Below are 26,610 nucleotides of genomic sequence, written 5' to 3'. Positions count from 1 at the left end.
TGGTAATTGGAGTTTCCTGTTGTTACTGTACTAGCATCTTGCGTTATCTAGACAATGCGGCCTCTCTAAGAAACTTTCAATTTAATCAGAAATTGTTGAAACAGTCAATAAGTGGATAAATCACTACTTACTGCTTGCAGGAATACAGAGTGAAGCTTGCTTGAAATGGGCCGAACAAACGAACGATTTGTTGTGGTATCCGATTATAATAAACCTCAACCATGACTGTTGACATATGAAAAGTCCTCACAAGTCCTGCACAGCCTAAGCATGACATGTGTCATGAGAGCTGCCATTTTTGCTATCTTCGAGTGTCTTGTTTACCATCAGTAGATTCGGCTTTGTCAGTTCCGCCTGACAATGAACATGCTTGGACAGATGCAAATGTTGGGGGTGCACATATAAATGATCCCCAACGCTTCCGTCACAGTTGGGTTTATGTTGAGAAGCACTTATTTTTCTATTTTTTTTCTATTTATTTTTATGTTTTTGATTCACGAGATTTGCATAAGAAGTAGGAGGCAATGGGGTTTGAGGCTTACAGTATGTGATGTCCATGTATTGAACTCTTATTATTTCACTATGGCAAGGTTAATTCAATTTTTCATTCTAGGGCACCTTTAAATGTTAAACCAGCTTGCCATACTTTTAGCACCATTGTACCCTTCTTTTTTTGGCAATAGTATTCCATTGGGTAATAGTACTCATTAATTAGCTAGTGCTTATTCTTTAGGTACTAGAACTTATTTATTAGATACTAGTTCTTATTAAAGTGGGACCTAAAGCTTACCCAGTAGTAAATGTATGAAAATGTAATGAAGGATTAATCCCCTATTATTAAAGTTTTGAAATTACCATTCAAAAAGCACATAATGAGTGCATTCATGTGCCCATGTACGTTTGGCCATATAGTATTTATCATCAACTTTATTTTGTAGCCTATCATCACATCAACACTTACCCCTCAATTTTTTTTCACTTGCTCATGAATCTATGATGAAAAAGTATTTTGATTATTTGCACACTTAAAAAAAGATACAGACCAAAATGGGATGGATGGATGGATGGATGGATGGATGGATGGGTGGATGGGTGGATGGATGGATGGATGGATGGATGGATGGATGGAAGGCGCGGTGTCACATTATTACGTTTTATTAAAATATTTAGTTGAATTACACAATACACAAACAGACATAAAGTGTAAAAAGCCATATAATCCTCAGATGAAGCAGATTTCAAACAAATCAAGTAGCAAAGGTCAGGTAAACATTTACAAAGGCATTTCAATATCAAAATGTGTCCATAAATTTTTTCTTGAAGGGCTGATAATGTCTGAAAAGCATTATTACTTCCTGTTTTATTTGACATTTGGCAATGTATAACGTTTACATTTCATACTTTAACAGTCAGCTTCTCTCAAAAGTGTGTAAACTCCTCTCTTTGGCAGCTTAGTAAAAGTCTTTATCATTTCTCCTTCACCCACCCATTTTTGTTGTGCTTGTTGTGCATTTTCTGTCACTGAACGTCCCAGATCTCACAGAGGAGGGGGGTAAACTTGTGGTCACTCATGCGCCATGACTCTAGCATTTCGGCATGGTGGTGGTTGAGGGTGCGAAGCTCGGTTAGGCGACCGAGAAGCCTTGCAAAGTGCTGGGGCTCCTGAGGGTGTTGTAGCTTACAGACCTTCCTCAGCACCTCCAACATGGGCTCCTGCAGACGCTCCACTGCCTGCTGGTCTTTTACATACGGTCTGTCTGTGATTAGATAGAACAGTTTCAGTCAAATGGAACACATTTTGTTGTGGCCTTCAGAAGGTTAAAAAAATGTGTTAGCTTCCCTGTTGTGACTTTATAAATCAATAACCATGTAACCACATAACTTATTATTGGAACAATACAAATTGATTACATAAGAAACAAAAGTGAGTTTTAAATGGTTTGAAGGTGCAGTAAGCAATTTCTGGGAAACACTGTTGATATAGGAATCACTCCAAACAAGCACAACCCTGCCTTCTTTGCCCCAGAGTAGATGTCTCTTTATTATAGCTGAAGCAAAGCAAGTAATGCTTTGTGGAAAATAAAGCAAAAATGCAGAACAAAAGACAAGGAAGAACAAAAAATGAACATACAAGTAAGTACAGTATATAAACAAGAGTTTGTTGTTAGTAGAAGACAGCCCAAATGCTCCAGACAAACAATGACAAGGAGAATTCTATGAAATATAGCATTAAAAATGTTACTCGCAGATGGAGCAGAAACAGTGCGAAGTCTGTGTTCGTTTTCAGGCCTTCCTGCTTAGGTCTTTACTGGTAAGCTTTTCTAATATTAACACGGGTTCTAAAGCTCTTGCCGGATAATAACCATTCTTTTACAGTGATAATAATCTGTCCTTTTCTGGGGGCTCCAGACTGCGACCATTTTTCCTGCCCAACCAAATTTTGTTCTTACAATGTTGCCTAATATAACTGGCAAACGAAATGAAAGAAGAACAAAACTACGCTATGCATATGTGTTTCACGGCCGGACCATTTATAAGTTCGGACCAATAATAGACAGGACAATGTTTTCTTCACTCGTTTTGCTTTTGAATTAATAATACGACATAATGAATGATAATATTTAAAGTAAATTTTATCTACACAGCTCATGCTCAGTGCTTTATTGTCAGTCAGTGCTACCCAATACTTTAAAGAACTTGGCACCGGGGCTGCTGCCCTCAAATGTAAGTTTGCAGCCAAGTGAACATAAAATAAAATCGCAGATTGTAATTTCTGTATGTTAAGTCTACAGGTCCTTTAAAAATAATTAGCATATTGTGATAAAGTTCATTATTTTCCATAATGTAATGATACACATTAAACTTTCATATATTTTAGATTCATTGCACACCAACTGAAATATTTCAGGTCTTTTATTGTTGTAATACTGATGATTTTGGCATACAGCTCATGAAAATCCAAAATTCCTTTCTAAAAAAATAGCATATTTCATCCGACCAATAAAAGAAAAGTGTTTTTAATACAAAAAAGTCAACTTTCAAATAATTATGTTCAGTTATGCACTCAATACTTGGTCGGGAATCCTTTTGCAGAAATGACTGCTTCAGTGCGGCGTGGCATGGAGGCGATCAGCCTGTGGCACTGCTGAGGTGTTATGGAGGCCCAGGATGCTTCGATAGCGGCCTTAAGCTCATCCAGTGTGTTGGGTCTTGCGTCTCTCAACTTTCTCTTTACAATATCCCAAAGATTCTCTATGGGGTTCAGGTCATGAGAGTTGGCAGGCCAATTGAGCACAGTAATATCATGGTCAGTAAACCATTTACCAGTGGTTTTGGCACTGTGAGCAGGTGCAAGGTCGTGCTGAAAAACCAAATCTTCATCTCCATAAAGTTTTTCAGCAGATGGAAGCATGAAGTGCTCCAAAATCTACTGATAGCTAGCTGCATTGACCCTGCCCTTGATAAAACACAGTGGACCAACACCAGCAGCTGACATGGCACCCCAGACCATCACTGACTGTGGGTACTTGACACTGGACTTCAGGCCTTTTGGCATTTCCTTCTCCCCAGTCTTCCTCCAGACACCTTTATTTCCGAATGACATCAAAAATTTGCTTTCATTCGAAAAAAGTACTTTGGACCACTGGGCAACAGTCCAGTGCTGCTTCTCTGTAGCCCAAAGTGGCTTGACCTGGGGAATGCGGCACCTGTAGCCCATTTCCTGCACACGCCTGTGCACGGTGGCTCTGGATGTTTCTACTCCAGACTCAGTCCACTGCTTCCGCAGGTCCCCCAAGGTCTAGAATCGGTCCTTCTCCACAATCTTCCTCAGGGTCCGGTCACCTCTTCTCGTTGTGCAGCGTTTTTTTGCCACACTTTGTCCTTCCCACAGACTTTTCACTGAGGTGCCTTGATACAGCACTCTGGAAACAGCCTATTCGTTCAGAAATTTCTTTCTGTGTCTTACCCTCTCGCTTGAGGGTGTCAATGATGGCCTTCTGGACAGCAGTCAGGTCGGCAGTCTTACCCATGATTGCGGTTTTGATTAATGAACCGGGCTGGGAGTTTTTAAAAGCCTCAGGAATCTTTTGCAGGTGTTTAGAGTTAATTAGTTGATTCAGATGATTAGGTTAATAGCTCGTTTAGAGAACCTTTTCATGATATGCTAATTTTTTGAGATTAGGTTTTCATGGGTTTTCATGAGCTGTATGCCAAAATCATCAGTATTAAAACAATAAAAGACCTGAAATATTTCAGTTGGTGTGCAATGAATCTAAAATATTTTTTATCATTACATTATGGAAAATAATGAACTTTATCACAATATGGTAATTTTTTGAGATGGACCTGTATTTATTACTAAGGCATTTTTTAATAATACAGTCAAAGTTGGGGAATAACTTTGTTGATTTAATTAAATTAATTAAATAATTTAAATTTAATTTAATTAATCAAATTTTCATGCTTGTGCTCCGTAATTGTAATAGTGTGTCAGTAAGGGGCTACAGTAAAAAAAAAAAAAAGTCTGGAGACCTGATATCTTTTAGGAATCTTTCGTTCTACAGTCTTTCTTCAAATCTCCCTCTTGCTCACTCTCTTAAACACATTTCACACAGCAGGAGTTTGAATCGCTGTCCATATATTTAGCATGCAAAATATCTCGCAAGCGTCTGGGATTCTCTCTGATCGCGTCTTTGATCCTTCACACTGCGTGATTGTCACTCACGAGCACGTGCACAAGCACGAGCACGAGCACCAATTTGCCTATGATTTCGGGCATTTGTTGACGATTTCCAACCCGTTCTCACTCCCAAGGCGTCAAAATCCAAAGCATGGTCAAGTGCCTTCCTCGTCACATCGAAGACGCTAAAGGTGCCCCTAGGCGCCATTTTTCGACGTGCTGGGTGCTCCATTCATTTCAATGAGAAACCTTTGGCGTCATACACAGACGCATATAATTATTTGCGTTTGTAAAAGCAGACATGATTTTATTAATATTTAAAGGCCACTTTTATATTTTGGAGGAACTAACCCAACTACTAACCTAAACCTACCCACATCTAAACAATATAAAACACATAACAGGCAAATAAATGTACAGTCACAGGTATTTATTGCAAAAACTGACCAAAACAGTGTTGCATTCCAAGTCTTCTGAAGTCATACGATGTCTTCATGTGAAGAACAGAGTTGATCTTGATGTTTTAATCACTGAAATGATGATCCCGCTGCCCCGTGAACGAACTCATTTATATCTCATTCAAATGATTCAAATGACTTTTGAGCATGACGCAATCGGTCACAAGACACACGAGAGCCAATGACAATTTACAATCAATGCTGACGTAATGACGCAATTGGTCACAAGACATACGAGAGCCAATGACAATTTACAATCAATGCTGACATAATGACGCAATTGGTCACAAGACATACGAGAGCCAATGGAATTTCACTATGAAATCTGACGTAACAGGCGGCAATATTTGAAATTTGATGTGTTTATGATCTTCTGTGGATGGAGATGCTGATCGCTTTTGGGGATTTTCTTCATACAAATCGATCGTTTGGCCTCGGAAAACTTGGATTATTTAACTTTTTGAATAACTCATGGATGCAGTCGTATGTTATATCCTGTGTTTTATATCATGTTCACACAAATTGGTAGGTTTAGGGATGGGGTGGGGTTGGGTTACATGTAAAACATTTCTTAATAGCGCAAATAAAATACATGTAAATAAAATTGTGCTTGCTAATTAAATTGAAAATCACACTCCAACATGTCATAATGGTGAAATCATAAACCAATAAAATTTCACTATGACGATAACATTCCCATACCCAGTGCATCTGTGTATGATGCCAAAGGTTTCTCATTGAAATGAATGGAACACCTAGCGCGTTGAAAAATGACACCTAGGGGTACCTTTTGCGTCTTCATTGTCACGCAGAAGGCACTTGATCATGCTTCGGATTGTGACGCCTTGGGAGTGAGAATGGGTTGCGATTTTGCAAAACCTGTTGGCGAGTCAAAATCAGGGCTAAAATTTTGGCATTGTGAACTCGGCATTAGTCTCCCCCATCATGGATGTATACGGCCCCTACTTCTGATTGGCTACAAGTGTGTTGTGGTGCACAGTCCGATCCACTTTCAATAGCTAATAAATCTAATTCTCTGAAATTGCTTACTGTGAATTTACTTCTTTTTCTTTCTTTTTTTGGTAGGTGTGCAAAAACGTAACTTTTCCATAACATGGTGCTTATGCATTAACAAATAGTAAAGGAAACTAAACAAATAAGTTAATTCATTTTTATTTAGAACATTAAATGACCGATATCAGCTCACCTGGTGAGAGGATTGTGATAGCAGTAAGTAAAGCATGTTCCTCTTGCATCATCTGCAGCTCCCCAATGCTTTTATAGAAGTTAAACATGGGTGTCATAAACTCTTCAGATATTCCTGAGGAAATAAAGCTATTCATGAAGATATACACCAAGCTTTGCAATTATTTTCTAAATCACTATTGAAAGTCAACATTAATACAGCAGTCAATGTATTACATCCGCCACCTGTAACCACTCCAAAACATATTTCTTAGAAGCTATAACTGCGTTTAAAAATAACCTGCTCAACCCAATGCACATATTTGCATACTGGATATGATCTAAAGTTAAATGAAGGTCATGCCTTTTTTCCTGGACTAAAGATCACATTAAGTACACACTACACTCAGACATGGCACTGTAAACGTACCTCCATAAATGTTGTATTTGTTTGAGCTTCAATAAATAAATCTAAGTCAAACTGTTAAGTATTCAGTAGTAAAACTGTCTTTTTGAGTGAACAAAATTAATTGTATGAAATGTTCTATAAATGGCCTGTTTCACTCCGGGGCCTCAGGGTGGCAGTGTTGTCCATATTTAAATGCAACAGTGAGTCTCCTATGGGTTTACTGAATCACAATTTCCTCTTAGACTTAGACAGAATCCACCCAAACATATACAGGTCCTTCTCAAAAAGGACCTCTCATATTATTAGCATATTGTGATAAAGTTTATTATTTTCCATAATGTAATGATACAAATTAAACTTTCATATATTTTAGATTCATTGCACACCAACTGAAATATTTCAGGTCTTTTATTGTTTTAATACTGATGATTTTGGCATACAGCTCATGAAAACCCCAAATTCCTATCTAAAAAATTAGCATATTTCATCCGACCAATAAAAGAAAAGTGTTTTTAATACAAAAAAAAGTCAACTTTCAAATAATTATGTTCAGTTATGCACTCAATACTTGGTCGGGAATCTTTTTGCAGAAATGACTGCTTCAATGCGGCGTGGCATGGAGGCGATCAGCCTGTGGCACTGCTGAGGTGTTATGCAGGCCCAGGATGCTTCGATAGCGGCCTTAAGCTCATCCAGAGTGTTGGGTCTTGCGTCTCTCAACTTTCTCTTCACAATATCCCACAGATTCTCTATGGGGTTCAGATCAGGAGAGTTGGCAGGCCAATTGAGCACAGTAATACCATGGTCAGTAAACCATTTACCAGTGGTTTTGGCACTGTGAGCAGGTGCCAGGTCGTGCTGAAGAACCAAATCTTCATCTCCATAAAGCTTTTCAGCAGATGGAAGCATGAAGTGCTCCAAAATCCCCTGATAGCTAGCTGCATTGACCCTGCCCTTGATAAAACACAGTGGACCAACACCAGCAGCTGACATGGCATCACTGACTGTGGGTACTTGACACTGGACTTCAGGCATTTTGGCATTTCCTTCTCCCCAGTCTTTCTCCAGACTCTGGCACCTTGATTTCCGAATGACATGCAACATTTGCTTTCATCCGAAAAAAGTACTTTGGACCACTGAGCAACAGTCCAGTGCTGCTTCTCTGTAGCCCAAAAGTGGCTTGACCTGGGGAATGCGGCACCTGTAGCCCATTTCCTGCACACGCCTGTGCACGGTGGCTCTGGATGTTTCTACTCCAGACTCAGTTCACTGCTTCCGCAGGTCCCCCAAGGTCTGGAATCGGTCCTTCTCCACAATCTTCCTCAGGGTCCGGTCACCTCTTCTCGTTGTGCAGCGTTTTTTTGCCACACTTTTTCCTTCCCACAGACTTTTCACTGAGGTGACTTCTTACCCTCTCGCTTGAGGGTGTCGATGATGGCCTTCTGGACAGCAGTCAGGTCGGCAGTCTTACCCATGATTGCGGTTTTGAGTAATGAACCAGGCAGGGAGTTTTTAAAAGCCTCAGGAATCTTTTGCAGGTGTTTAGAGTTAATTAGTTGATTCAGATGATTAGGTTAATAGCTCGTTTAGAGAACCTTTTCATGATATGCTAATTTTTTGAGACAGGAATTTTGGATTTTCATGAGCTGTATGCCAAAATCATCAGTATTAAAACAATAAAAGACCTTAAATATTTCAGTTGGTGTGCAATGAATCTAAAATATATGAAAGTTTAATTTTTATCATTACATTATGGAAAATGTATCACAATATGCTATTTTTTTTAGAAGGACCTGTATATAAAAAGTCATGCCTATTACGTTTCATCTTATGCACTTTTTAATCACATTTTCTTTAAAAATATGTAAACATTCTTAAAACATGATACATGAAGCAAGTTTAATAATATTGTTTTCAAATATTACATTTTGAGTTTTAAATTTGGTTTAAATTATACTACTATATTATAAGATAAAATATTTGCCTCTGTGGTATAAGACAAAGATTCAAAATACATTCTTAAAGGGATAATTCACCCCAAAATGAAAATTCTGTCGTTAATTCGCCCTTGGCCATTCCAGATCCATTAGACTTTTGTTCATCTCCGGCCCTGTCCATACAAAGCCAGAGCTTTCCCAATCCGATCTTTTTTTTTCCTCGTTTCAAGAAATATCTGCGTCCACACGGGATTACCGAAACCAACTAAAAACTATGTAGTTTGCATGCCGGGCCAGTGTGTGGCGCTGTAATTCTCCCACAGAAATACACTAAAAACGGAGAAGAAGAGTTGTGGCTAGAAGGGTTATAGCAGTGATCGGAGGTGAGGCAAAATCTCACAATAAAATAACAATAAATATATTTGCTACTTAACAGATGTGTTTTATTAATGCCTACACCTACCCTAACCCAAAACATACCCTTACAATAATGCAGATACGGTAATTAAATGACGCGATATTGATGTGCCCATGCCAAGTGCCTGTAGTTGTATCCCTCAACTCTTTCACCGCGCTGGACGTAGTGTGATGACATCACCGTTTCAGAAAATATACGGATTCGCTGTACACATGAAAATGGAAGATTGCCGTTTTCAATGTATTCACTTTGGGACCCGGTTTTTAAAATAATATCAGATTCATGCTTCCAAAACGGCGGATCCGTGTGGACGAAACGCTGATACGGTACAAAATGTATAGGTATACAGCTAAACGTGTCTCCGTGTGAACGGGGCCTTCGTAATATAAATTAAGATATCTAGAATCTAAATCTAAGCAGTTTCTGTCCCTCCCTACTTTGACGCTTCAGAAAGTCCATAAAGACATTGTAAAACTAATCCATATGAATGTAGCAGTTTAGTCCACATTTTTTGGTTTAATTGGGCTTTTTACATTTAAACAATAATCAGGGGACGTATGGTTATCACTAGAAGAAAGCAAAAATTGTGGCGTGTATCAATAGAATGTCATCATCCATCATAGAGAAGAATCTAATTTATTCGGGGCTGTTGAAATCTGGAGTTACAAACTATTTATTGAAATCAATTCTTATTAAGGACTATGAGACAACAAAAGTTATCAGCTTTTTGCATCGAACTGGAGTTACTGGGCTATATAGGACATAAGTAGACTGGGTAAACCCAGCCTGATCTGCTGGCGATTTGATTTCGCCCAGCAACTCAGTCTGGAAACCTGTACATTAATTTCTACTGCTGCTGTTACACTTTTGCCGGAACCAATCAAAGACTGGCTTATCCACCTGGTGCACTTTGGCGGGTTTAACAAAATAACAGACAGAGAAACAAAGTCATTGCCTGTTGATCAAGTCTCTTGTGGTCTGGTGGTCTGATTGGTTGAAGGACTTTCCAATTGCATTTTAGAGTCATTCAAATAATGCCAGTTGATCCAGTAGGACACAGAGCAGACTCCCCAGACCAATGTTCAATTTTAAATTGAGCTAGGTCTGGTGATAGCCAGACAAGGATATAAGAATATTAAGCGGAGTTCTTCAGATAAACTAAGGAGGGCAGCAATACGCCTCTGATGCATATTTGCCCTCAAATCTCAGAAGAAGAGGAATGTTTATGTGAATAATAGTCTAAATAAAATCTGTTCATCATATAAAGTGATTGTGTCTCTTCAGAAATATTGAACTAAAGTAAACCATGGATTAGTTTTACAGTCTATGAATTTTCGAAGCTTCAAAATGGTAGTTGCGTAGCTGTCAATGGAGGGATAGAAAGTCTTACGGGGTTGGAACGGCAGGAGTGTGAGTAAACTAATTTATGAAAAATTTGAGGTGAACTAACCCTTTAAAAGAAATATTCATATGTTTTGATAGTAAGTTTTCAACAAAAATTATATCTCTGGTTGAGGAGATTCCCTCCTTTTATATGTAAAAGCACTTTGAGTAGCCTACCTATAAAAGCACTAAATGTAATAAATTATTATTATTAATATTTTAAAGAATGTGTGGTAACCAGACAGTTGCAACACCCATTGACTTCCAGACTTTGGTCTGGTTACCAACATTCTTTAAAATATCTTATTTTGTGTTCAGCAGAAGAAAGAAACCCATACAGGTTTGGAGCAACATGATGGTGAGTAAATTATGACAGAATTTAAATTTTTGAGTGAACTATCCCTTTAAGAAAATGTTTTTTCTGTCTATTTGCTGTCTGCTTTGGAGGAGACTTTCAGGGCCGTGACCTTGTTGCTTTGTATTGTCTGTTAGGTCAGAGCTGATCTGAATCTGGCCTCGGATCCCCGCAGCTGTGCGTTTCCACATTCAGCGGGATTCTCTGTAACAGCAGTTCATTTGAAGCCTTTATTTGAAGGGCTTTCCTGTTTTGTGCGAGGTCTTTGTCTTTATCATTATCATCGATATAATTATCATTCTTTGCTGGCTATGCAAGCTGAGAGCTCTTTTCTGATGTAAAGCATTCAGTGTGAAGAGCCATAAGGGTTTGGTTTACAGACTGACCAATCAGGGAAACCCTCAGTGGGAGCTGACACACCGAAGACTCACTGATGCAGCTGGGACATTTAAAACATGACTTAACTATTCAGCTCACCAAAATGTTAATATGAAAGAAAAACAGTGCTGGAGTGTAACGGACTGTTCAGAAACTCAGTATATACAAACAGTCGTCACCCTGGAGAGATGAAATGATCACAGCACGCAGACTACTTTCACGGTTTCATTCATTTCCCTTAAGATGAAAGGATAACCTTTGTCATAACTTTCCAAAAAAAGGAGAGAGCAAAAAAAAAAAAAAAAACCCTGATGCATCACGGCAGCTTCACGCCAGAGAAATGTCAGAGGCGCTGAGAGCCAGAGAGTGGGACAATAGGCCTCTCGATGTTTAGATAGAGAACAATAGTCTCTTTAGACAGTGCGTCTATTTCTCCCCCGCTGGCCTTTTGCTTTGCGCAAATATTCCCGAGCCCATGCGGGAGGACTCAAACAGTCTACGCCACTCTGCATTCATCTGTCTGTTCAGAAATATCACTAACTGGACGGTTCGTTACAGCTTTTCAGATTCGGAGAGGCTGAAAGCAGCAACCTTTGAAATAAAGGTGATTCAGCGAGGAGTAAATGTGGAGCGACATTAAGATGCTTTTTTTATTGATTGTGCATCCTACTAGGACACAAACAAGTGTTCTTCAAAATTCAATGATATGATTATACGACATAAGGCACATGCTGTATCAGGGCTTTCCTCTTTGTGCTGTTCCTGGCAGTCATCCAGTGCCTATAGACTTCTGTGAAACTGAAACCAGTTGGACTTTAGTGTCCTTTTACACGTGTAATATACACCACACGATTATCAAGATGGCAAATTTCCTGACGTTATTTAGGGCGGACGGATACATTATTAATTTAACGTGCCCAGTGAACTTAATGGACTTTGCTTTGGGCTTTGAGGGACTCAACAAGTATGTGGCATACTAGTTTGAAACCCAGTCCTACAGAGTCACGTTTCATTTGAACACTCCATAGAAGCTGTTCATGAATCATGCTGTAAATCATGCTGCAATTTAAATAATGAGCTTACCGCTCCTTCTGATCCTGTCCTCCAGCACCTCAGTGTGTCCGTTGGGGAGTTTCTTAGTGAAGACCTGGGCCGAACGCAGGAACATTGCCTCTACGGCAGAACCTTTCAATAAAGCGATCTGATCTTCATGATCCAGAGACTGAAAACCTGCTCAGAAAACAATAACCTGAGTATGTTTGCTTAGATCTGCTGGAGTTTATTGCATCCTCTTCATAGGGCATCAGTGCGATGTAAAAATGTCACATGACCTTTAACTTGAACTATGTGATCTTGTTGCTTTATTTTTTCAGAATTGGTATAGAAACTACTATAGAAATAGCTGTTTGAGAAAGTGAAATAACAGTACCTGGTATGTTTTTTGTGAACTCAACCAACACCTGAACGTGACTAGTTGCCATTTCGGTCAGTAGAAGGAAGTTTTCTTCTGCGTTAAATTGCTCTTGTAGCTGTGGACAAATATCAGCATGCAAAAAAAAACACTGTTTTATGACATTGGGGTTGTAATAACCTTGGTTACATAATGATTTAACAGAGATAAGAAGAGGCAAAGTTGTTTACTGATTTTAACAGTAGCATTTGACTGCTTTGTACATTTAATGGATCATAGAAAGATAAAAGAAGGTGAACTAAAGGAAGATAAGGTTGATGTTTTTTTTATTATTACTAGAAGACATACCAGTTTTTTTGCCATATCCTGAGGGATGCGATGTTTGTTGTGAGCGTCAACTATATAACTTATTAAAGCCTGCTGGTCTTGGCTCAGTTCTATATTCTCCTGAAATGAGAAAATGTGCCAAAAAATCAAAAATGTATAAACCTTTTTTTCTGCATTTGTATCAGGGTGATCCAGCTACGTGGACTACTGAACTAATGAACTAATGAAACTACTAACAACTAGCCAACTTCTGATCCTGAACAGCCATTTTACAACCCTTTATCATAAAATATTTCAGAAGTAACCGTATATGTGGGCAAGAGTGAGAAAAATTAGATTTTGTCACCATGGTGAAGAGAATCATTGAGGTTGCCCTTTAACCTTTTATAGCACTTCAATAAAAGTTGCCATAGAACACACTTAACTTTAGTTTGCAATTATGCTTAAGAAGTTATTCTATAACACGCATGGCACCAAGAAAACTGTATTTCAAAAACTTAAACTTGAACTAATCAAAAATGTGACATTTTTGCATCATGGTTTTTCTAGAAAATCACCACTGATTATAATAATAACCAGTGTTAGGGAAAGTTACGTAAGTAATGCATTATAATATTGCGTTACTCCCTAAAAAAGTAACTAATTGCATTGCTTAGTTACTTTTTTTATGGAAAGTAATGCATTACGTTACTTTTGTGTTACTTTTTTACCTGCTTGCTTGTTTGTTTTTTAATAACAACAAAAAGTAATATTTTTGGCAAATGTAAAGGCCCTTTCACACCAAAAGTGAAATGAATAAGCCTCAGGCTGAAAGAAATGCAAATGTACGCCTGTACAGTACAGGGCACAGTTCTTGAAGTGGATCATTGAAGGTCAGCAGCAAAGACATTGGTTCATAAAGTGAGATTAAATACAAAAATATATTTGTGTAATTAATATATTTAATTCATGCACACTCTAAAAAATTTAAAACAACCCAAGTTGGGTTGAAAATGGACAAAACCAAAAATTGGGTTGTTTGAAACCCAGTGAATGGACCCATTAAAACAGCCCAATTTCTGGGTTTGTCCATTTTCAACCCAACTTGGGTTGTTTTTAACCCAGCATTTTTTAGAGTGCAGGTTTGTCTGCACTCTAAAAAACTCTAAAAAGGTTTGTCTGCACTCTAAAAAGTCTGATTTTGTGCAAATGAGATTAGTAAATGCTCAAATTTAGTCTAGAACTACAATAACCATCATATTCACACACAACCCCTCTGACTTATGATTTTTTTCAACATTTGGATAGGAGAGCTGTCAGTCAATAATTGTAAAAACAAATAACTTGAGTTACTTATTCGAAAAAGTAACTCAGACATTTTGTTGTAAATTTAAATGCATTGCTTTACTAGTTACTTGAAAAAAGTAATCTGATTACATAACTCAAGTTACTTTTAATGCGTTACCCCCAACACTTATAATAACCCAATCAGACAGTACCTGCGGTCTTACCTTGGAGGGTTTTGTGGTAGATACAACCTGTTTAGCATCTCTACTATCACCAACATCATCCCCTATACTTTCGTCAGAGGAGGCTTTTGTGTTTTTCCTCAGCCTTTTGGATTTGCACTGGATTTCGGTTAACAAGCCTGAGGATGCAAAAACAAAATAGATACATAAATAAAATTGCCATACAATCAGTCTGTTTCTCATCAAGGTTTATGTACAATATCTTTTAAACTATATAGAGACTTTGTTGTATGCTAATTAAAACAAGTGATTCTAGGAAACAGTTCAGTATTTTCATCTATTTCCATCCATCCTATTCACGAGAAGCTTAGCAAATGCAGCTTTTCTTTCACAAACTAATAATATTTTATCTCAAGTTATCCAATATTATTTGAACTCAAACCATCTCATATCAGAACACGAGGCACTGCTTTTGACTGTTCCAATTAATAATATTTACTGAAAACTACTGATTCAGAAATCAAAGTGCCTCATCTGATTTCACATTGCGCGTGACTTTTAGGCTGATGTATTTGTTGAACAGGAATGTGTTTTACAACATTTACAGTACTCTTACTCACATTCTGCGAGCATGCCCATCTCTTTGCACTTCCTGAGTCGACACTCTTGGCATTTCCTGCGCATGTACATGTCCATCTCACAGTTTCCTCCACTCTTACATTTATATACAGCATTCTTTGTGATACTCCTTCTGAAGAAACCTGGAGAAAAAACCTTTGCATCAATAACCAAGTAAAATATTCAATAATGTTCAATTTCCCCAGTTTTCTGACTCACAGATGGCAAGGATAAACATACAAAAGCATGTAGGTGCTGAACAATTTGCTCTATAACATTCTGCTATTCTGAAAACTAAAATAAAAACACTAGAAGCAATATTGGCTACGCTACAAGCCTAAACTATTAGGAGAGACAAGAAGGTCACTTTGTAAACACAGATCAAAGAATAGGTTCATTGCAGCCCAGTGCGTGTAATTTATATGGTGTAATGTTTAAGACATTACGTTCAGTACTGTAATACCGATACTCTGGGATGCTTGATTTTCAGTTCTAGGCTGCAGACAAACATGTGCAGTTGTTTTTGGAACAGGTAATTATTCCAGCATGAGCCCATGACCACAATGACACACATTAACTTTGCATGGCGCAGTGTGGCTCTGGTTGCCTACATCATTATTCAGCAGAAAGCTGAGAGGGAACCCAATCCAAACTGAACGTGAAGGTGCAAACCCAGCCATGCCTGTGGAACTCGGGACACATAGCCCAGAATCTGCCCTATGGGCATTGTCCATGCACAGGTGGAATTACACTTGCAGTCATTCAGCCAATGATTTTCCAAAGAGCTAAAATTGACGCATGGGGTTCCATGTCATTTATTACGTACTTCATAAGTTATGTAGCCATAGCTACACTGTAAGACCAGGCACACTGCAATATCTATGACGGTTCAAAGAGTTCATAGAACGATGGGTGCAACTGTACTACATGTTATATATCAAATAAAATAAAAATAGCAAAGCTATGTTTGTTCATGTTTAAATGTTCAATTTCTAGGCCTCTTGCATAAAATGATATTGCAGATAGTCCCACACTAAACTCACACCATTGGCTGAGGCAATGTTGTTACGCCAGGCTGGTGGGATATATATAATATTTATTACATGGTTCTGTGAAATACTTGATTCTGATTGGTCAATCGCGCATTCCAGCGGTATGTTATGTAAGGGATAATGTACACCCAGCCGGTTGTTATCGCAGAATAAACCCCGACAGAGTGATCAGCACCCCGATGTGAAGCAGAGGGGTCTTGCATCACTCTGAAGGCTACTAGTCTCAAATAAATAATTATTAGACACAAAATATTGTCTTGAGATTAAATATTTTATTAGCTCTTACGCAAAGCTTCCACGAAGAAAAACAGTTCCAAACTGCTTTAAGCCTTTATCAATTGCTGAAGATTTGCCATATGCCCTTGCTAAATGTTGAAAATGAATGCTGAAAGGGTTAGTTCACCCAAAAATGAAACCAAGCCTATGATTTACTCACCCTCAAGTTATCATAGGTGTATATGACATTCTTCTTTCAGACAAATCTGTCGTTATCTGGAATTATTACACGGCTCTGTGAAATACTTCTGATTGGTCAATCGCGCATTCCAGCGGTACGTTATTTCCAGATAACAACCGCTCATACAGGTACTACGAGTTATCTTGACCGGTACTATTTCTATGCTTAACGCTGTCGCCATCTTGTGGCTTAAACAGCCGTGGGTTACAATGGAAGACTTCAAGGCAGGTTTCCTTTATAACGTTTTTAATATAGATATTTTTCTTACACAAACGCATCAATTCAAATCAGAAGGCTCTATTAACCCATCGGAGTCGTGTGGAGCACGTTATTTGACGGACAGCTGCATTTTTTATGGACTTCAAACACAACTACAACTACTGCTTGGATTAACGTTAGCCTGGACTTTTTAAGAAAAAGTCTTAGCGTCGGGGTCCTGATCACTCTGTCGGCTTTTATTCTACGATAACAACCGGCTGGGTGTACATTATCCCTTACATATACAATTGAATTGCCAGATGAGTTAAAGGTACGCTATTAAACATTTTTTGTTCAAAATTAACAAAACATCACAGATCTTTCTTGCCAAATGTGTTCTTGTCTTAACCTGATTTACTATGTTATGCCTATAAGTGGGTTTTTACCAGTCGGGATTGTTTTCGCAGGTTTCCTCATCTTTTGAGGACAGAGGAGTGAGGTTTACTTGCACAGTGACTACCGTTACATGTAGGCCTACATCACTTGAGAGGGCGTGCTATTCGTAAACAGAGGAAAGTTGCTCGAGTACTTTCTAGGTTAGTTGTCAAAACCAGCGAAAAAGGTTTACATGGAGCGCGCTAAATCTCGAACGTCCCAGGAATAAAAAAAATGCAGAGCCTGCTGCACTCTAAAAAAATGATGGGTTAAAAGCAACCCAAGTTGAGTTGGAAATGGACAAACCCAGATATTGGGTAATTTGAACACTGTAAATGGACCTATTCAAACAACCCAATTTCCGGGTTTGTCCATTTTCAACCCAACTTGGGTTGTTTTTAACCCAGCATTTTTTTAGAGTGTGGCAAAAAGAGAATGTCAGAGCGTGTAATAAAATGAGAAACAAAATTGGCTTGGCTTTTCAGAGATGGTGGAAACTGAGGGATTTGAAATTTTAAAGCATTTTGGAGACGGCGTTTTATTACTCAGGTGAGTATAGAATTTTATTGAGCACATAAATTGCCACAGTGTGGATTGTAAAGCATTATCTATGGTGAAGGGTCATTTCATTATGGGTTACTGTTGCAATGTGCTGGAATTTATTTTCAAGGAAGTACTGTGTCTATTTCTAAAGTAGTTATATCTCTAAAGCCTAGTAGTGAATGTTTTATGAACAGTAGGATAATATCTCTCTCCTGTTTAGTTATGAGAAAAAGAATCATCATTCGCGCAGTCACGCAGAGCTGAAGCACAACCAAAACACTGTTCTTCCGCAAAAGGCATATATTTTCATAACAGCTAGAGAGCCAAAAATCGCATAGTGTACCTTTAATAATAAATTATGGTAAAAAACAAAAAATACAAAAAGAAGATGCAATCCAATAATAGGCAGATTGTACAACATCACAAACCAAACATTAACATTTCAACATATTTAATTGATTTATATTTATATAAACTATTACTGAGAATGTCTATATATGTGTATCTTTATCTACATATGAAAAACTAAACTGATCTCAGTATAGCCTTTATAGTCATAAGCTGGTGGTGTCAAACTCAGTTCCTCGAGGGCCACAGCCCTGCAGAGTTTAGCTTCAACCTCAATTAATTACACCTGTTTCAGCTAATCAAGTCCTTCAGGCTCATTTGAAAAATTTACAGTGTGGGGAAGTGTAGTCTGATTCCTGAAAGTATTAATCTGATGCTGGAATCTATTCTTTTAGTAAAGCAAAACCATATGGCGCTGTCATTCTAGTCAGGTTTCCGAACTAATTACTTAAATGAGTTATTTTTTAGAAAATCAAAAACATGCAGCTTGCAGTGTAATAAAAATGAATAGTTAAGTTAAGTTAGTTAATCAAACATACAGCTTACAACAGGGATGTCAAACTCGGCCACAGTCATTCATATTCCAACGCACATACCTGATTCTCTTCTTAAAAAACAGTATAAAAGATTAGATTGGGAATCGGACAGTTTGAGCTGTCTACTTCGCACTGTTGATTCAGTAGCTGTGTTTCATGGATTTGGGAGAACTATTAACAGAACCAAATGGAACCATTTTTTAAACCAAATCTGAATAAGAACCGGTTCTTGGTTCTTAGCCCTGTGCATGCCAAATAATGCTTTGTGAGTGAAAACGGCAGCAAAAAATACTTCACCTTTACATCCTTCACATGTGAGCGCATTGTAGTGATACCCTGATGCTTTATCTCCACAGACAACACACAGTTCTTCTCCTTTGCTCTTTCCGGAGTGGGTTGCGTTTCTGGATCTTCTATACACAGTCGGGACTATAGGGCAAGACTCGCCCAGCTCATTATCAAAGCCACCATCCAGCGGTCCTTTTCTCATCTCAAACACGTTGGATGTAGAATACCATTCCTCCCCACTGTACTGTGAGTAGCAGTGTTGATTGGAGTAGTATGATGGTGATGACATGGAGGGCTCCACTGAGGTGTACTGCATGCTGGGATAGCTGGTGAAGGGCATGACCTCCTGATCATGTAGCAAAGGACTGTTCTGCTCTGCCAGAATATCTAAGGAGAAGATGGCAGGAGTGAGTAGTGCTCGTCAGTTTACATGTCATGGAGAAACAAAGATCAAGTTAACCTTGCTGATTTAGCCCAGCACAAGTGCTAATAGTTCTTATGCCAACAGGACAATTAGTGAAACTACAACACACTGAGGTACTGTTACCTTGCAGACTCCCTCAGAGCCATTAAAACCTCCACTAACTGATAAGTGAATATTAAAAACTATCTAGGAACATAACCAGCCTCTATCCAAATAGTAGCAATAGATTATGTGACATGTACAGAAGTCAAACACACCCAGAATTAAAACAAGAAATTATTTACCAAGGACTTTTACACAATTTCACTGTCTGAGGGATTTGATTATAGATTTTATATGGTCATTTTTGATAGCAGTTTTGATTGTTTGTTTGTTTTTGTTTTTTTAAAATAATTGGACAGTTGAGTGCACTTTTGTGGGTAATAGGTCTAAATGCATTCACTTGAATTCACTTTTTGGCTCTATTAATAAACAAGACAACAAGTAAATCTTTTTACACATGTACACAAACGCATAAGGAAACGCTGAGACAATGTATGGGTCTGTACTACAGGGGGTGCTAGAGTTCATTTCAAATATGTAGTCAGCATATATTGTAAATCCCTATCCATTTTCTAAATTAAAATTATAGAACTCATTCTTAACAATATATCACTGCATACATTGCATTATTCTTTTTTATTTAAGCTCGTAATTGTTAACCCTTTCACATGCAAGTTCAAAATACTCTAGCTGAGTTAAGGCTTTTAGATTTTAGAACTTATCACCTTAATATTATAAACCTTTATAATGATCATGTTAGCTGATCGATTTCGCCATGTTAGTTTGCACCACAATTCAGAGAATCATATATCTCCGATTTACAACACATCAATTAATCCACTTCTCCCAAAATACATGATTGTCTATGGAGTTAAAGAAAGTATAAAATAAATCTTATCGCTACCTAATACTTACACAATGTGTATCTGATATGAATAAAACATTTCGTCAATTTATATAGTCTGTATGATGCATTGAAACTTCTAATCACACCAGTGTGATCACACCAAAGGGTTCATTTTTAATCTCCCAGTGAAACAACAGACTTCTCCAATCATTTAGTCTTTTTAAGCTCCTCCTCTTTTTTTACAATCAACTACAACTGGCATACTGGCATAGATGATATAACCCCACCCTAAAAAAAAAATATTTTCAATAATTATAAATCAATCAAACTTTTTTTATAAAGCACTTTAAAACAACTGAAGTGGACCAAAGTGATGTACAGCAAAAATCCATAACTCATAATACATAAAATACAAATATAACAGATTCCGGATGAACCGCAATACCATAGAAACAATAAAATGAAACAAAATGTCAACTTCAGGTGTCAAAGGCCAAGGAGTAAATATGTAGCCTAGAAATCTAGATGCGCCCTAACGGCAGCAAATCTAATCTGCCTGCGAATGTCATCTAGCAACTCGCAATACCCTTCTAAGATGTGTTCCCCTAACTCTTGCCGGGCCAATCACATCGTGTATAGAGTCGGTGGGTGGGGCCATAATGACGACGGCTGAGTTGCGTTTGCGTGCTCTAGTAAACACAGAAACTGGTGAACGGCGGCCTTTCGAATCAGCTCTGACCGCGACTCTGGAAGACTTGGAGTTAAGCTTTTCTCTGAGAAAAGGACAAAGAACGGCACTGAAGTCATTTTTAAAAACGGAAGATGTGTGTGTCTGAGTGATCTGAGTTTTTGCCGACCGGCGAATGTTTAATCTATCAACAAGCTCCGTTTCAACTTCTTTGCTCTGGTTGGTGTAGCGCTATCCTATCACGTGCAGAGGGAGTTTGAAAGACAACCGTTTATCCCGCCCCTCGGTTTGAGCCCTGTCTATGGTGAGTTTCCAGACCAAACATGTTGATGTGGGTATGGCTTGTCAGGCTAGTAAATATGAATTTTAATATGCTATTTAAAAATAGACAGCGAAGAGCCCTGTCTAATGGGCAGTTGCAGATCATTACACAGTTTAAGAGCAGTTGATCATTTTTAACACATAAGAACAGATTTGTTGCAACTTCTGTTACATTGCAACTTTTAACCGCATTTGTCATTATTTAGGTTTGTTGCTGTAAACATGTTGACTAATTTTCTTAGCATGACAGTAAAAATAGGGAATAATGTACTGTAGAAATTTAATTTAAAAAAATGTACAGGTGTTTTACCTGTTAGGGCTAACAGAAATGTATTGTAAAATTACTGGATAATGTCCAGGTTATAAGCTGCCAGTAGTTTTTCATTCATTTTTTAAAGAGAAAGCTGATTATAAAAGAAGACAATTGAAGACATGCTAATACAGCTCCTCTTGTGGCAGCATTGAGAATTGTACAAGCACTTTATGTTACATATTGCATTTTAGAATTGTGGTCTGACCATTTTCAGAACACAAGGATGCTGGAAATAAAGTTAGAATACCTAAATGTTTCAAGCCTAACTCTTCAGTCATGAGGTCATCAATTTTGTTTTCATTATTAAAAGAATATGAAAAAAAGAAGCCCAAATGTAGTTTAGTTACCAACAGTGACAAAAGAAAATTTCACAACAAACTTATTGCAACCTGTCTGTTCAATAAGGCATTAAAAAGTGTGTATTATATTTACACTTCTTCAACAACACGTACTATGAGCACTGTGTCAGTATCATGAGATGGTACTGACCTGAAGCCTTCTCCTGAACCATGGCCATTTCAGTGTGACCCAGTAAGGGTCCTGATGATCATTAGCTGTATTGATTCCCCTAACCATCCAACTATGTTACTTCAACTCCTCAGCATGTCTTTGTGTCTCTTTTCACAAAGTATTACTGTTCCTGAACACTTGAACACCCCAGAAGTGCTAGTGTGAACAAAGGTTGCTTTAGTTGCTCATTAACCTGACAGTCACAGTTCCCGGTCTCATTACAGGTAGGACTGATTTTATAAATGTCATCTAGGACAAAACATACAGACATGTGGTGGCAAAAATAAATTGACAGTTTCACTTTTTGACTTCTGCTAATAGCAGAAATTTTCTTCAATTCGTTTTGTAGTTTCTGACTCATAGTTTTATTTCATCACCAATTGCAAAATATATAAGATTAGCCAAACATAAGAAAGAAATCAGTGTGAATTTTCGATATACTCACCAAAAAAGTGTGAGCCCTCTGATAGGGGGAACGCATCGCTGGGTGGGATCTGTAAAGGTCCCACCACATTGACGTCATGGCCCACCCACTCATTCATTCAGAAGCCTGTGTGTTGAGTCTTGGCATCCAAAGACCACTCAGTCCAGATGGAAATGATTGGGGTTAATCCTTTCTTCTAGACAATAACAAATGGAGGAAATTATTTCTTACTTATTTTATTGCAAATAAAAGTATTTACACAATATAGTAAAACACTCTACATAAATTGTTACACTTTGATTTAGGACAAAAAACAGTGATTAACCTTTATAATACGGCAATTTCATTCAGATCCCCTTGCGAAACCATTCAGGAGGACAATGTCCTGTGAATATTATGGTTTAACTATTAAAAGACATTTCAGATATAAAAGACATTATTATAATTTTTATGTTTTTTGTGGGAAATGCTACAAATGACTGCAGTGACCTTAGCTCCAGTTTTAGCTCTGGTAAATTTATTTAGCAAGCCTGAACAATCTTGCGCTGAAATACCTATCGTCATCATTGTGAACATTGTGTTTTGATAGCACAGCACATTATTTTATCTAGTCATCTCAGATTAATATTTTTCTCTACAGGCCAGGTTAGACCAGGCAACTTTTTAACACTTCATAGGGTCCTATTTTAACGATCTGAACGCATGGTCCGAAGCGTATGGCGCAGGTGCACTTAAGTTGTGTCCGAATTAACTTTTGCCAGTTTAACGACAGAAAGAGCGGTTGTCGCGCTGGGTGCACGGTCCAAAAGAGTTTTAGTCTCTTAATGAGTCATAGGTGTGTTTTGTGCATAACGTGTAATAAACCAATTAGAGTCTCATCTCCCATTCCCTTTAAAATCCAGTTCCACACAGCCTGACAAGCCAGACTCACATCAAGATGTTTGGTCTGGAAACTCACCATTGACAGGGCTCAATCGGAGGGGCGGTATAAACTTTCAAACTCCCTCTGCACGGCGTGCACGCAATTGGGTAGCGCTACAATCAACCAGAGCAATGAAGGTGAAGCAGAGCTAGTTGTCAGATTAAACTTTTGCCGTATCCGGTCGGCAGAACTCCGAACACATCTTCCCTTCTTAAGAATGACTTCAGTGCCGTTCTTTGTTCTTTTCTCAGAAAAAAGCTTAACTCCAAGTCTTCCAGAGTCGTGGTCAAAGCTGATTCGAAAGACCACCGTTCGCCAGTTTCTGTGTTTACTAGAAGCACACAAGCACAACTCAGCCATCATTATGTTAAGCCCCGCCCACTGACTCTATACATGATCTGATTGCCCCGACCAGAGTGATCGTGCGCTGAAGTGGTGTATTAGAGGTAAAAAAAATTGTATAGATACTCTTGCACAAACCGATCATTTAGTGTCTTAAGACATCAGTGTGTCGTCACGAGCCGCAGGGTTTAATATGGATTTGTATGTGCATGGTTTTTTTACTCTCATAGTTCTCATACTCTCGTGTATTACCATTTACATGCATTATACGACTGACAGACCGCAACAGTTGGAGTTAAAAATCTTCATTTGTGTTCTACAAACAAAGTCACCTGTATCTTGAATGCCCTGGGGGAGATAAACATCAAATTGTCCTTTTTGGGTAAACTATACCTTTAGTGTTTTACCAAACCGGTTACACTTTATTTTGATAGTCCACTTTAGACATTCTACTAACTATAGGTAAATTTACAACATGTCAGCTAACTCTCATTAGAGTATTAGTAGACTGTCAGTAGACTGGTAGGTTATGGTTAGGTTTTAGGATTCGGGTTAGAAGAATAAGTTGAATTGTAGCTGCCAATTTGCTTAGAGTCAGTAGAATGTCTGTTGGGGGACCGACAAAATAAAGTTTTAGTAAATATTAATCAGACAGTCTACTAATACTCTAATGACAGTTAGTTGACGTAGTTGCAAAGTTACTTATAGTTAGTAGAATGTCTAAAGTGGACTATCAAAATAAAGTGTTACATAAAAACCTTTAATCACTATGTCCCTTCTCACTTTTAGCACTATGAAATTAGATTTTAGTTACTTTACTTCAGAGTGATATTACTTTAATAAACCATAAAAATAACAAAAGGAACTTTTACTTCCTGGAACAAAAGGTCCAGGCAGTAAAACGTTGTGTGCTTAAATGTTCTTAAAATGTCAATATTAGCATGTCTGCTTATGCTCATTTGAAACCGTATAAAGCAATTCTAGCAACAATCTTTTGTGTTCCATCATCAGTGCAGTTGTTCACACGCACCTTACTTGTAAATAATACAAGATGAAACACTGGTTCTTTTAAGAAAAGTGACAGTGCTGTGATTTACGATATGTGGACAAGTCCACAGTGTCACAAGCTATGAGACCAGGCCTCAACCATTAGCGATATTGATTGATACTTCAGTCACAACAACCAGTTTCCCATTTTTATATGTAATTAATCCAGTCTATAATTTCCCATGAGCTTACATGCTCGTACACACGGAGGGTCTCCATAACATAGAGCAATTTCAAATCAGTAAATCTCCCCACCCCAAAGTTATAAGCTATCATAGCTGATTTATTTTAGTCACAAATATCCAAAATTGTATTTTCTTACCTATTGCTTTGACAGACGCGGTGTGCTCTGTGGTCCCGTTTTGATATTCAAAGCCATCAGTGTTTGGGAAGAGGTTTCAAGCTGATTCTGTGTAACTAGACAGTTCTCTGAGTGGATGGGGTCATAGGGAAAAGGGACAGTGGTTATTAATTAAACTATCTCTCTGTTTCTCCTCATGAGTACTAGCAGCAGTCCCTCCCTCTCCCATCAGCTCCAAACTTTGGCTGACAGGCCTACAAATGCAGCCTTACCTCCTTAATAGCGAGAGATAACCAGTACAGAACATCCTTCTTCCCAACACATTCCCCAGTGATGCACCCCCACACACCACTCATGTAAACACAATTATTACTGAATAATGCTAGTCTCTCATGCAATTCAAAGCATTTCAATAGATACACTTCAGCTCTATTTTGGCTCATCACTAAAATGTTTGTTATCCAATACTTGTCTTTAAATTATAAGCTTGATCTTTGATGGTTTGGTTCTGAAGAGAACAGTAGTCTACTTCAGGGTCTGACGAATTGTTCATTAAGCAACTACTGTAACTTGGCTCGTGATGTTCTAAACGGGCATGATGACACATTTGGCAACACATGGCAGGCTGACACCAGTGTCAGTTGCTGGAATTAAGCTTCAGAAGATCTCTTTCATAGAGTGCTTCTCAAAGACAGTTCCGTAATATACACTGAAATGGACATTTGGCCTGCTTAAATTTGCGTCATTTGTGTTCCTAACTTTGAGATTATTCGAATGTTTTCAATCGTCCCTTCCATGGAATTTTTAGAAATACTTTATAATTTTGTTTGATATAGTAAAAAAAGAAAATTAAGTAACCTTATTATGCTTATAAAACCATAATTTCTAAAATGTTAGGACTTTTTGTGCTATGGTGGGTCCTCTAAATAAATAAACATTTGTGATTTATGACCAAAACATGATCAAATATTTATAATAATGTTATTAAAGGAGGAAAAAAAACTATTTCTAAAATTAAAAATATAAAATAATAAAAAATTAAAAAATTAAAAATCCTACTTGAGTGCTAAGTTAATAGTGAAAATACATGAAAAATTAATATGTTTTATTTATCTGTTTGCAGAACCCCCATATTCCTTCTCGAAATAAAGAAAAATGTTTTAATAGCAATCACCAAAATACACTCAAAAAAAAAAAACAAGCAGTTTAATTAATATAATTTAATTAAGGTTAAAAAAATGTATTCATTAAAAGTAAGTCCATAAAGTTATCCCACGATGGGAACCGCTAAAAGGTTCTATATAAAACCAAGAGTATATCATTTCTTCTCTGTTCCATGACATTTACATGAGTCACACCCCACTTGTGAGATGTAATTTGACCAAAACGTGATGAAGTCCAGCGTCTAGGTATAATTGCAAATGTATCTAAAAACAAGCTCTTAATCATTTACCGGCTGTTGCTCCATCCAAAGAGGTCCCTTCTGAGTCAACAGACAGCACTCTGAAATAAACAAAACCTTTGCCATAGGCTGGCAGTCGGGCGGGGGAGGTATGGATGGCCT

General features: G+C 37.9%; 1 protein-coding gene across 4 annotated transcripts; it reads right to left on the bottom strand.

Annotated features, from left to right (window-relative positions):
- Positions 1-1,139: 1,139 nt before the first annotated feature.
- Positions 1,140-25,224, bottom strand: nr1h4 (nuclear receptor subfamily 1, group H, member 4). Of its 4 annotated transcripts, XM_067420321.1 has the most exons (11): positions 25,068-25,179; positions 22,760-22,819; positions 22,456-22,630; positions 18,875-19,252; positions 15,011-15,151; positions 14,433-14,569; positions 12,964-13,062; positions 12,634-12,733; positions 12,288-12,434; positions 6,347-6,460; positions 1,140-1,757 (listed from the first exon to the last, which is right to left on the bottom strand). In XM_067420321.1, the coding sequence occupies exons 3-11, from the start codon at positions 22,550-22,552 to the stop codon at positions 1,519-1,521; spliced, it is 1,452 nt and encodes a 483-aa protein (XP_067276422.1). In that variant the 5' UTR covers positions 22,553-22,630; positions 22,760-22,819; positions 25,068-25,179; the 3' UTR covers positions 1,140-1,518. The 4 variants fall into 4 exon arrangements, with proteins under 4 accessions (XP_067276422.1, XP_067276419.1, XP_067276420.1 ...); XM_067420318.1 differs by lacking the exon at positions 22,760-22,819 and having other exon boundaries at positions 25,068-25,224; XM_067420319.1 differs by lacking the exon at positions 22,760-22,819 and having other exon boundaries at positions 22,456-22,627; positions 25,068-25,206.
- Between the last annotated feature and the right edge of the window lie 1,386 nt (positions 25,225-26,610).

The sequence above is a fragment of the Pseudorasbora parva genome, chromosome 16 (genome assembly GCF_024679245.1).
Source record: "Pseudorasbora parva isolate DD20220531a chromosome 16, ASM2467924v1, whole genome shotgun sequence".
Taxonomy (NCBI): domain Eukaryota; kingdom Metazoa; phylum Chordata; class Actinopteri; order Cypriniformes; family Gobionidae; genus Pseudorasbora; species Pseudorasbora parva.
The sequence above is the reverse complement of the archived record's forward strand: the minus strand, read 5'-3'. Positions and strand labels throughout refer to the sequence as shown.